At 53.9% G+C, this 12,770-nt stretch overlaps 1 protein-coding gene across 1 annotated transcript in view; it reads left to right on the plus strand.

Annotated features, from left to right (window-relative positions):
• The window catches only part of IL16 (interleukin 16), a 95,678-nt gene that overhangs the window by 78,567 nt on the left and 4,341 nt on the right, over positions 1-12,770 (plus strand). The window contains 4 exon segments of the mRNA XM_014563393.2: positions 3,257-3,410; positions 5,895-6,984; positions 8,473-8,641; positions 10,864-10,965. Coding sequence (XP_014418879.2) covers positions 3,257-3,410; positions 5,895-6,984; positions 8,473-8,641; positions 10,864-10,965 — 1,515 coding nt within the window.

The raw sequence follows: 12,770 nt of genomic DNA on the forward strand, positions 1-12,770 counted from the left end.
GTGTCCGCTGCGATGGCCGTCCCTCTGTCACACCCCGGCAGACCTTGGTTTCCCTTCTCTGCAGCCCCGTCGCCCTCCCGTACAGGAGGGAAGGCTGCTGGCCCAGCAGCTGCTGCATCCCAGGGCCGTTTTCATGCCCAGTGCTGCGCTGAGCCCTTCCTGTGCTCTGTCCCAGTTGAGCCTCACAGCCGCCTGGGGATGAGGGTCCCATTCACGCAAAGAGGGAGCCGAGGGACTTGCCGAGGTTCACATGGCCAGTGGGCCGCTTCGTCACTAGGCTGCGCTGTCTTTCATGTCCTCACTCCGGCGGCTGCGTTCTGGGGCAGGTGGAACCGGGGCCTCTGGAAATCCCCTCTAGCAGTCTGAGGGTTGGCAAACTTCAGGAGGAGTAAGAAAACCCAGGGAGGAAGGCGTTGAGTAGGAGGGGCGGCAGTGAAGGGGAAACCAGGGTACCAAAAAGGAAATACAGTTTTGCAGAGCCGACAGGATGTGGCTGGTTAGCAACTCACAATGGAGTTGGCAAGGTGGTTCCCCCTCCGCTCCGCTAAGCAAACATTTCATTTTCCTTCAAGCCTGAGACCTGTAAGTCCAGGAGGGCATTTAGGAACAGAGAGGCTGAGAAGCCAGGCTTTTTACTTTGTTCCTGGAGCCCCAGTACAGGAGTGGATTTGCCAGGGCAGGTCTTTGGGGCCCACTAGGGCTGCCGGGTGATGCCCTTGGGCCATCTGGCCAGGTTGGGCCAGATCTGGGGCAGGCATTCTCCCCCCTAGCTGAGGCTGCTGGAGGAGGAAGCGGGATTTCTGCAGGCAAGACAGGTAAGGAGCTTGGTTGCAGGCAGAAGTCCCTGGTCTTTGCCGCCCTGTGCTGCCCCTGCAGCATCCGTCCCTCCTGCCCGCATCCTCTCGCTTTCTGCAGCTGCGGTTCTCTGTCCCTCCGTGTTTTCCCCTGTGGCCCACAGACCCTTCCACAGCCTTTTACAAAAGCACAACCAACACCACATTATTTTACTGGGCGTTGGGGAGTACAGGGAAAGGATTACAGCACAAGAAAAACAGGAGGCTGTTTGCTACATGTCATTCTTAAAATCTCCCCCACCATTCCTGGGCATTTCTCACTGGGTGTTTTTCTCCTTGGCCCCAGTGAATAATATCTCCCCATCCCTCCCTCCCTCCCTCCACCACTTACTTCCTTCTCCTCCTCCTCCTTCTCTCTCTCTCTCTCTCTCTGTCCCCTACCCTCTGTCTCCCCCAGTCTTTTCTCTCCAGAGTCCCAAGACCCTTCTCAAGTGTCTGTGACAACCCTAAATCCTTCCCGTCTGCTATAACTCAAGGGGACCAACTCCCCAACCAAAATGACCTTTGGGATATCATCTTCAACAAAAGACTAGTTTTCTCCCTTATAGAAAATGAGCTCAAACCATCACTTGTGACTGAAAAAAAAAACAAAAAAACAAAAACCCCACAAAACACTTTATCTCTCATGTCCACAGGTCTGTCTGCCTTCCTTCTTTCCCTTCTCCCTCTCTCATTCACCAAGCACTGCGCAGGAAACACAACTTAAAGAAAAAAATCAAGTAAAATCAAATTTATTCTAGGAGCTAATTTAAAAAATACAGAACACCTCTCATGAAGAGGATACATCATCACGTGTGTTGATGAAAAGACAAAACACATCTGTATCTGTTCCAAGATGCAAAGTTGCTATCGCTACTGTGCTTGGTACCAAGAGCATCGGTCTGTGAAAGTGTCAGCAATTCACGGATGTGGACAGATGTCACCTTACAGAGCTCCCAACTGGGTGAAATTAAGTCAGCTACATGCCTTTTTTTTTTTTCCTCCTGCTGTTGAGTGTCTTAGATGCCATCGCTCTATTATTTTCAGCTTCTAATGTCACGGCCACATCTTGCTTTTTCAGCAGGAAACACAATGATTCCGTTGAGTTGGCTGGTCTTTCAGTGTTTCTAAAACCCTCCCCTAGAACTCAGTTCTACCGTAGGGACCTTGCGCTGGGGCAGCGCTTTGTGAACACATTCCTAACTTTTGTAGAACGTTCATTCCCTAAAGAAGGTCTATTGTCAATGTAGGTATTAAATCTCAGGCCACGGACTTCTTCCATTTCTGTTTTAGTTCCAAGTGATGCATTCTTCCTACCTTCCTTCCTTCCTTCCTATCTTCCTATCTTCCTTCCTCCTTGGGAGGAAGCCCACAGCTTTGCTGAAGAGCCAGCCCATCGCTCCATCTGACACTGCAGTGAGCAGAGCGGGGAGGCCAGCGCAGCCGGGCAGGGCGCCCCCCTTGCAGACAGTCACACAGAGGCGGCATCACTTGGATGACGCCTGCCTTCGCCTTTGTTTTCCCGGGTTGGTGTCGCGCTTCCTCCTTCCACCGTGTGTGTCTGTGTCTCTGGAACACTCTTTCCCGGCTTCTCCACCTGGAGAATTCTTACCCTTTGCTCAAGCACCGGACAAATGGCACTTCTCTCAGGAAGCCTTCTGCACGGCCCTGGGGCGGAACCAGTTCTGGTTGCTTCCTCTGGGCCCGGGCGGCACCTCCTTCATGCTGTATGAAAACCCAGATTCTAGCCAAGCATCATGCAGTTACTTGCTGTCTGGTCTAGCTCGTCTCCAGGCTGTTTTGTGAAGGAGCCTGAGACGGCGTCTGGGCCCGGCAGGGACCCCTGCTGCCCGACGTTGAGGACGTCACCTAGGGGCTGCAAAGGGAAGCGGGGGGCCCCGTCCTGAGCACTTGTCAGCCTTCACAGCTTCCGAAATAACTGAATAATGCAGAACAATGTAGAAAGCAACTAACACAGTTTCCTCTGAGTATTCTGACCTTAGCTGAGCGAAGACTTGAGGGCGGTTCTTTGCCTACTGGTTTCTACCCTGTGCTGTCCCCACCTGGGACAGGTGGCTCGCCAGGTTGCCATGGTAAATGAGGAAGTGTCGGCCCCCTTACACACTCCTAAGCCTCTTCTCCCAATCACAGGGAGCCCGGGGTCCTCACAGATGTCCACCGGATGAGCCCGTGTTCTGGACACTAGCTCTTGGAAGCAGAGGGATGCTCTGGGCCCCCAGGAGGGGCGGGCTCCCCGGATCAGTGATGCAGTCCACACGGTGGAGGAGAGGACCCTCCTGGCAGGGCTGAGCTTCTCACTAAAGTGGTTCCTGCTGGCGCTTCTGTCACAGCCAAAGCGTGCCTTGCCTTCATAGCTGGAGGCCACCATTTTGACACGGTCTCGCTTCCTGTTTACACCACAGGAAGCCAGAGAGCTACCTCCGCCACTGCCTCTGCAGGAAGACACAGCAGGGAGAGCCCCGCGCGCCGCTGCCTGCTGCCCAGGACCTGCTGCAGCTGGCTCGCAGACGACATCCTCCTCAGAGGGCCAGCCGGCCAGGAGAGGAGCCAGCCCGGGTAGGCTTCCATTTCCATCTTCCGAAAGGAAGGACCTTCCAGATAAAGGTCCAGTGATAAGGGGGGGATGTGCGTTTTTCCAGAGCACTGGAGGGTTCTGCGCACCTCGACAGCTGGCCTTGGGCTAATGAACCGTCAGGCGTCCCTGGAGGCGGCAGGGCAGCAGGGCAGTGGGGGTGCTGTCCAGGGTGGGAGCCTCCTGGTTGGATGAGTGCCTGAGGAACGCAGGCAGATAGTCAGCTGGAGAATGGAGACCTTGGGAAAAGGTTCAAGACCTCCCACCCAACCATAGTAGGTGGCCACTGCCTCTAGGGGGACAACATTCTAGCAAGCTGCAGTCAGTACTTCCAAGTCTGGGGACACAGGCTCAGAGAGAATGCATGGGATGTTGCAGGCGATCACGGCCTCATGTAGAGGGGGTGGAAGGGCTGTGCCCACGTGGTGCCCTGGAAATGCTGAGATGAGTTGAATGCGTAGAGGTTTGCTAGAAAGACCATCAGATTCGGGGTCAGGAAGACCAGGGTAGGAAACCTGGCTCTGCCCTTTACAAATGTGATTCTGGGTGACTTTCGTTGCTTTTCTGAGCCTTGATTCACTCACCAGCAAGGGGTGGGAAATCCCATAGAATCCCAACATGTGATTCAATTTAGCAAGCGCGTATTGAATGCTGGCTTCGTGAAGCCCTGTGCTAGGTTCTTGGGAAGGAGGGAAGGAGGAGAGGAGGGTGGGAGGGAAAAAGGGAGAGAGGGAGTAAGAATGAGAGAGAAAACAGACCAGTTCCTGCCATCAGGGAGCTCCCAGGAGTGGCAGAGCAATACATATGGGGCTACAAACCATACGCCCATTTGAGAAACATTATGTGATAAGTACATGAAAGGTTATTGGAGGGTTAAGGGACGTTTTGAATGGAAATACCTGGCACATCTCACCCAGAGCAGATGCCCTAATATTGGAGGCTCCGCCTCCTCCCCTCTCCCGTCCCTTAGTCATCCCAATTGAGGAACACACCAGGAAACGCCCTGGTGTTCTACTGGCAAGAGGTCCTCACCCCAGTCCGCAAAGGCCTCGCCTGTAGAATGTCTGACTACAGTCTTACAACAGAGAGCAGTGTGTAAATTCAGAACCAGACTGAGAGGGCAGGACTTCCTTGCTAAAGCCCTGGATTCAGCAGTCACCACCCCAGTTTTTGGGATCATGTGGAAGTTCTCTTTGGTATCTTCAAGGCTTAACGCTCTGCATGGTCTGCATCCTTCGAGGCCTGGCATTGAGGCAGGAGGCAGGAGGAATCGGTCCTCCTTGTCCTGGGTTGCTTCTGTTACCAAGCATCCCCCAGAGTATGGAGCCAGAGCAGCATTCTTTTAACCAGGGAGAGATCAAACCTGGGGGTAACTGAAGAGTCACACATCCACTTGGGTTCTCGGCTGTGCAGGGCTTGGGGGCCGGCCTCCCTCTGTCTCTGGGAAAGAATCAGGGACAGAGTCTCCTTTGTTCTGGCTTGTTCAAGGCTGGCTTCCAAGAAAGACCTCACACGCTGTGCCCTTGGTGAGGGGCTGAACTTGGCAGGGCATGGCTGACAGAGCAAGTTGGAATGACCCAATGCCAGTGCCCTGGCTGCATCTCAGGTGTATTAAATCAGAACCTGGGGCAGCCATCAGTGCTTTTGTAGACCCTCCAGATTCCAGTGTGCAGCCAAGTTTGGGAGTCATTGTCACAAAGCTCCCTTCTGCCTGGAACCCTCTCATTGCCTCATCAAGCAGTGGGGACACGCCTTTGCTGAGCAGAGGCGTTAATTACCTTCGAGTAGGGAGAGTAGCGAGCTCACGTGACTTCGGGGGCCAGGCGCATGCTTCCATGTGTGAAATGCTGACCTGGTAAGAAAGGGGGTTCTTACTGCCTTGAGTGGGGTGCGCCCCATCTGAAGGGGCGCATGTCCACATTGCTTGTTAATGACATGGATGGTCCAAACCAAATATGGCTGCCGGTTCATAACCTTTGGCTTGAAAGTTTAAAAAGTAAGAATCTACTTTGGCTTTTAACGTTTTAATGAGTTATCTAAAAGGCTACTTGGTACAGTGGAAAGGACGCGAAAGTAGGGGAATCAGGATACATGGGGTCTTTCCCTGGCTTGGCCATCAGATGACCGCTTTCCCTTCTGAATGTTGGATTCCTCAGTTATACGATGCCAGAGATCAGACTAGAGATTCTGTGCGAACTCTTCTAGTTCTGAAGCGCTAGGAGGCTGTGGCGCTAACTCTCAGCTCTGGCCCTAACTCTCAGCTCTGGCCCTCTGGCTCTGCGACCCTGCCTGTTTGCACTGCAGCCAGGTAATGGCACCTAGGGTAGTAGCTCACCCAGCCAGGGGTCCCCCACTTCTGCTCACCTCCTTCTCGGGAATCCTCCTCGCTGGTCATCTTTGAAGCGGGAAGTTAGGCAGAAAGCTCGCAGTCAGATGTAATGCACAACTTTGACCTTTCTGCTCCCTAGTGACACAAACGTCCCCAATAAAACACCCGTTGCTTAAGAGGCAGGCTCGGATGGACTGTAGCCTGGACACCACAGCCGAAGACCCTTGGGTAAGAATTTCTGACTGCATCAAAAATCTCTTTAGCCCCATCATGAGTGAGAGTCACGTGCCTCTACAGCCCAGCGTCAGACTGGGTGAAGACATTGGGACTCAGGGCCACCCAGATGGGACTGCACCAAAGCTGGATGCCACCAGTGGTGTCGCCCAAGTATGCAAGTCGGCAGACAGCAGCACTGTGAAGAAGGGGCCTCCGGTGGCCCCCAAGCCAGCTTGGTTTCGCCAAAGCTTGAAAGGTTTGCGGAATCGTGCTCCAGACCCCAGGCGGCTGCCGGAGGCCGCCTCCTCCACCCAGCCAACACCCGCTTCCAGGGAGCCCCTGGGGCCACCCATGCGGGCCTCCTCCTCCATCAAGCAGAGAATCAGCTCCTTTGAAACCTTTGGCTCCTCCTCTCAGCTGCCTGACAGAGGAGCCCAGAGACTGAGCCTCCAGCCCTCCAGTTCCCTGGGGGAGGCAGCCAAACCTCCCGGGAAGCAAGATGGAGGACCGGCTTCTGGTCTCTTGGGACGAGAAGCTCCCCACTCCGTGGAGCAGCGGCTGGAGCCGGAGCAGCCGCCACGGGCCTCCCCCACCACCCCGGAGGCCAGCGACCCGGGTGTGTCGGGGACCCCTCCTTCAGGACCGCAGCCCAGTCAGAAAACCCTTCCCCCGGACCCCGACCCTGTCTCGAGGCTGCTCTCCACGCAGACCGAGGAGTCTCGAGGCCCCGTGGTCAAGATACCGAGCCAGCGGGCACGGAGCTTCCCCCTGAGCAGGACCCAGTCCTGCGAGATGAAGCCTCTGGATGAAAAGACCAGTAAACTCTACTCCATCAGCAGCCAGGTGTCATCGGCGGTCATGAAGTCCCTGCTGTGCCTTCCGTCTTCAGTCTCCTGCGGCCAGACTCCCTGCAGCCCCAAGGAAGGGGCATCGCCACCGCTTGCGTCCAGGGAAGACCCCGCAGCAAATGGTTCTACTGAAACTCCTGCCTCGGACACGGGGTTCTCGCTCAAGTGAGTGTCTCCTCCCAGTGTCCACCTTCCTCGTCTTTCTTTCTCTTATAATCCTATGTATCTTTTACAAAAGTTTCTCAGGGATGCTAAAGGATTGTTCCATGGTTCTTTATTGTGCATGTGTGTGTGTTACACATCTGTGTTTTGTATTAAGGAGGGGTTTTCACAACACCTGGCTTTGGGAGGGGTGGGAGGTTGGGGGACAGAACTGGTCCCCTGGTGAATTGCCCATGCATATTCGGAACTAATGCACCCTGGACGTGTCCTGCCATTGCTCAGGAAGACCAGACGGAGGCCAGGAGACAATCCACTGAGGGTTCCTGCTGCCTCCCAGCCCCCCGCAAAGGAATCCACTTGTACTCTGCATGTGGGTTCAGGCCCCTGGACTGGGCCCCAGTCCCAGCTCCAGGCACTGACGCCCTGACCACGAGCTGGTTCCTTCCACACTCACCTTCAGTTTCTCCTAAAGTTGAAATCAGGAGCTGGGCGAGCCCTGCTCCCCAAAACTAGGGGGCTCCCAACGACGCCTCAGAGCTCCTGCTGCAGGGCTGGGGTTTAGTCTTCCCTCTTTAAGCAGAACAATTCTGAGTTTATCACTTTTATTTATTGTTCTTATGCTGCTGAGAAATGCTTTAGGCCCACTGACCCAGATACCCCATGAGGTTCCAGCGACCTTGAGGGAACAGGAAAGCTCTGCCAGGACGCGCCCTGAGCAGGGGGCCAAAGGGCCAGCCCAACACACGCGTAGCTCGTTGGGGTCGGTCAGCCGGAGAATCGCGCCCCTTAGCTTCTAACATGGCTCTTTCTGGCTAAGAGTCTGTTCCCCTGCTGGAACTGGGGGGCTCACCATTAGAATTTACTGCTTTGAGGCCCCCTTCACCTGCCTGTCAGTCAGAGGGAGGAATAATTCCTACTACTGAAACCACAGTTTCATGCAAAATAAGAAGTGTCATTACACACAGCAGCTATGGGTACCAACATGGGCTCAAAAGAAAAAGGACGGCCAGTTACTGGCTGCGTGGGCACTAGGTGTAGTGATAAGGTGCTAATAAGGTAGGCTGAGCAGGTGCTGGCAACACCTGTGAAGGAGGCCGAGTGAGTGTGTGTCTGAAAGGACACCAGTCGTGGTGACCATCTAGGTGTGGGGCCTGCGGGTGACTGTGGCATGAGTGCAGGTAGGTCCAAAGTATCCGCTGTTCTCTTGGGTGAGGTGTCAAGGTTTAGAGCACGGACTTTGGTGTCAGACACACCATGATCTGGGATTCCCAGATCTCAGCATTTCAGAGCCTTGGGATTATAGATAAGATATTTACCCTCCCTGAGCCTCAATTTCCTCATCTCTGGAGTGCAGGGATGCTGATAGCTACTTGTGGTTTGTTGCACCAGATAATAGAATGCACATCGGTGCTCAGCACCAGGCCTGGAATGAAGTAATTGTGCAAGAGATGTCAGCTCTTATTAATATCATGACTCTTCTCCCTGTGAAAGCCTCTCGGAGCTGAGAGAATACACAGAGGGTCTCAGTGAGCCCACGGACGCCGACGACTGGGACCACTGCACCTCTCAGTCCGGCCAATCAGTTATCTCCCTGCTGAGCTCCGAGGAATTAAAGAAGCTCATGGAGGAAGTGAAGGTTCTGGACGAGGCGACGTTAAAGGTAGGTTTCTTTATAGAGACGAAGGTCTGGCTGTGAGCGGTGTGGTCGTCTCAGCTAGGCCGGAGGGGGAGCCGCTCAGGTGGCCCCGGGCTCCTCAAGGTCGAGAAGGCAGCTCCCAGGGGCTGACACCAGACCCAGGTGTGTGTGTCCTGCCTGGGGCAGAGGACCACAGGAAGACCTTCCACTGCAGGGAGCTTTGGAGCTCAGGAAGTGCTTTCAATCATTAACTTATTGTATCTTCGTGACGATTTTATAAATGAGACAGGTGAGGCTCAAGGTCCCAGAGCCGGCATTTTCTGTCTCCACGTTCAGCGCTATTCCCGCATCCCAGGGGCTGCCGGCCTGGCGTGTGTCTCCGGGAGATGCTGCGTGGGAGCACGCTGTCCGCTGTAAGCAGCATGGTTCTGAGCTCTCGTCTGGGGACTTGCCCTGCATTCTGAGAAGTGACTGATCCCAGGGCTCACAAGGGCTCCTACACTTCAGTCAAGTCATTCTGAAAGTCCCACTTCCTCTTTGCATTCTGAGCATGACCCAAAGGTGCGCGGAAAGGAAGTGGCCAGGCAGAGCTGGGGCCTGTTCAGCTCAGGCGAGCGCAGGCTCACAGGCCTTGCACCCACCTGGGCCGCCCTGGGTCCATGCAGCCTTTCTGCACTGGAATCATCCAGACTGGGATGAGAGGATAAGGGGCCACCATCGCTGGGATCCCCTAGGTCAAGGTTGTGGGCACCTGAGGAACACAGGGTGCTCTGGGCCAGGAGTCCTCCTCCGTGGCTCTCACTCATCACCTGTGCCCTGGGACCATTGTCCCCAGGGCCTGATTCGAACAGGATAACAGAGGCAGAAGTGCTTGTATCAAACACAAAGGGCCATCCTGCCTGCCGTGTTCCTGGGAGGATATTTGCTTTCCAACTTGACAGAGGCCTCGTACAGGACAAGTCAGCTGATACTTGGGCAGAAGTTGGGGGATCTGGGCCGGAGCTGGGGTGAGGCAGGGGCAGCGGGGTCTGCTCTTCCCTCCTCCTTCCTGGGTCTTGGGGCCACCAGGTCAGAGGAGCAGAGGGCCAGCTGCACCACGGGTGCTCTGGTGCTGTCAGAGCAGGGGGAGTCGTTGACATAAGGTTATTCCCTAGCGCCAAGGCACAAACAAGGCCCGCGAGCCTGCAGGGATGTTTTATTTGGTCTGCGTGGTGATTTGTAAAACATTATTATATTCTTTTTTTTTTTTAATTTGAAGTATAGTTGATTTACAATGTTGTGTTGGTCTCTGGTGCACAGCATTGTGATTCAGTTATACATGTGTGTATATATATATTCTTTTTCATATTATTTTCATTGTAAGTATTGAAGTCATCTTCTATTACAAGATACTGAATAAAAATTATTATATTCTAAATATTACAAAACCTGAATCAAAGCCTGGGTTTCTGGCTTCTCTGTCTTTATCAAGGGAACACTGTGTTGGCACTGGGTCCGCATTCCTATGTAGCAGCGGGCCCATCTGAGCAGGAGCCGTGCTCTCCAGTTCCCTGCAGTCCCCGTCACTCCTAAATGCCTCACGTCTGCCCATTTTGCTCATTGACGGCGTCTGCCTGGGCCCTGCACGCATTTGCGTTTGAGAGCCCTGATCGTGACCAGAATGAGGGTCTGTGACTTTAGTTAGACAGCCTGGAGGGACGGTTCTGGCTCCAGGTGAGCCATGTCCAGGCCGGGAAGTACTGTGTGTGCCCAGGGGTGTGTGTGTGTGTGTGTGTGTGTGTGTGTGTTCTGGGTAGTGCTGCTGCTGTGTTCCACGGAGCAGCAGGGGGAGGCAAGGAGCAACCGACTTCTGCAAGGCGGAGCCCTGGGCTTGCTGACCCGGAGTCCCACGGGCTGGCCTCATAGCGTCCCCCACTGAAGCGGCCCCGCTGTCTTATCCTGCATGCTGGGGTTTCCAGCGGACTTCGTAGCACCCAAGTGCAAACGTGGAGGAAGCTGCGGCGAGTAGGAGAGGAAAAGAGCCCTACTTGTTGCTTCAAACACATCCTTTCCTTCTGAGCTACCCATGACTCTGGAAAGTGTAGTCCTCTCTTTGCAGATGATGAAACGGGTCGGAGGAGGTGACATAACCCAGAGCGTGGCTGAACTGGGGTTTGAGATCAGAGCAGCCTGATGTGAGAACACTTGTTAAATTGTTCATGCTGTTGCAGTAGAAGTTTGTTTAATACATGTTTTTCCTTCTGCAGCAACTAGACAGCATCCATGTCACCATCCTACACAAGGAGGAAGGCGCTGGCCTTGGGTTCAGCTTGGCAGGGGGAGCAGATCTGGAAAACAAGGTGATCACGGTGAGTGGCTCAGCCCTGGGGGCACAGCAGAGCCAGAGGCAGTGGCCCTGCGTGGGGAGCACCCACCAGGAGGGTCAGAGGAACGCAGGACCCCCGGCCACTGGGTAGAATCTTAAGATCCTTTCCAAGAAGCATAGTAACTGTCATCTGTGTCCGCTCCTCCCACCCCCGTAGTCAACCCTCATCATGATCCTTTTTTTTAAAAAACATTTTTTTATTGAGTTATAGTCCTTTTACAATGTTGTGTTAAATTCCAGTGTAGAGCACAATTTTTCAGTTATACATAGAATACAAACTGTGGTTGCCAGCGGGGTGGGGGGTGGGAAGGGACAGACGGGGATTTCAAAATGTAGAATAGACGAACAAGATTATACTGTACAGCACAGGGAAATCATGATCCTTAATTTTAAAAAGGTCTCTGAGTACACAAAACAGCTTCAGTTTACCAAAAGAAATCTGAACCACTTGTGGAGCATTACAGAAAAGGCAGGTGTCTTTGCCTCAGTCTAGAGCTGTTGAATCAGAATTTCCCAAGGTTGAAGCCTCAATTCCCGCATTTTTTATGGTTCTGTCTGCAGGGATGTTTTAAAAATTCAAACCCACTAGCTGTCGCTGCACTGTACACGTTAAAGTGTTAACTGAATGTTACGTGAATCTCACCTCAACAACAACAAAGCAGAAAAGATCCAAAGCAAATCGTGTTCAGTGCCGTGTCCCTTTTGGACACAGAGACCAGAAACCCGTTAGCCACCAACATTTAGGCAAGAATGACTTATGACCACAGGGTCCTTTATGGAAGGGTCCACAGCCAGCTTTGAAGACCTGGCCCTGGTACGTGGCACAGCGCCCCTGGCTGGGAGGAGGCCTCACCTGGACAGAAAGAGGCCTTGGGAAGCCTATAGAGGGGGCTGTTTTCCTGGTTTTGCCCCCTTGGAGATTGGGGGTGTTCACAGGACAGTTGCGAAGCTGGTCTGATGGCTGGGTGGGGTCATGCTGGAAAGAACGGGAAGCAGTTCCTACACCTGCTCACAGAGCACAGCCCACATCCCAGGATAAACCCGAGGCACCAGGTCTCGTGGTCCAGCCCCTGTTCTCTCAGGACCTGCTAGAGCCAGGGTAAGAGTGAGGGGGGAAGCAGCCCCAGGCCATCTGCGTCTCTTCCCGTGGAACACATTTCTCTGGCCCACACAGTCTGATCAGCACTAGCCGCTGCCCGCCGCCCGCTCGGTAGGTCGCCTGCATGCTACCCAGGTGGTTTTTGGTCAGCCCGTCTTCATGGACCGAGCTGTCACGTGGCCGCTTCTTTTCTCCAAAGCACTGCTCTCATCCCATGGCTGTGCTGTCTCAGTGCCTCTTTTATGTGAATTCATCTGGACTTCCTCGCCCAGCTGAAAAACCCCTCCAGTTCACCGCACTGGTCAGCATTAAACGCAGCACGTCCCCCGGCAGTGGTAACTTGGCCCATTCCTGTTGGCCATTTCTGAGCCCATCGTGTGTGAGCAGCAACTTCCTTCTTTGCAAGCAAGCTCTCTGCCACAAAGGAAAAAAAAAAAAAAAAGCACATGAAACCAATGAGGACCTATTTCTGTCACTAAGCCCGGAGCAGAGCCCCATAAAGAGGTTCCTGGTGGTGCAGTTTACTTTCTATTTGAAGAGAAGAAAAGAGAACTTGCCTGTGGGAATAGCACTTTGGATCTGGGGTTCTGACCTTCCTTGAGTAGGGACTTTTCTGCACCCCGTTTGGCCAGCCCCCCCGAGACACTGCCGCCACTAAACGCAGTGGCTGATCACGTGCGCCAGACTTC

Source organism: Camelus ferus, chromosome 27 (assembly GCF_009834535.1).
Source record: "Camelus ferus isolate YT-003-E chromosome 27, BCGSAC_Cfer_1.0, whole genome shotgun sequence".
Classification (NCBI taxonomy): Eukaryota; Metazoa; Chordata; class Mammalia; order Artiodactyla; family Camelidae; genus Camelus; species Camelus ferus.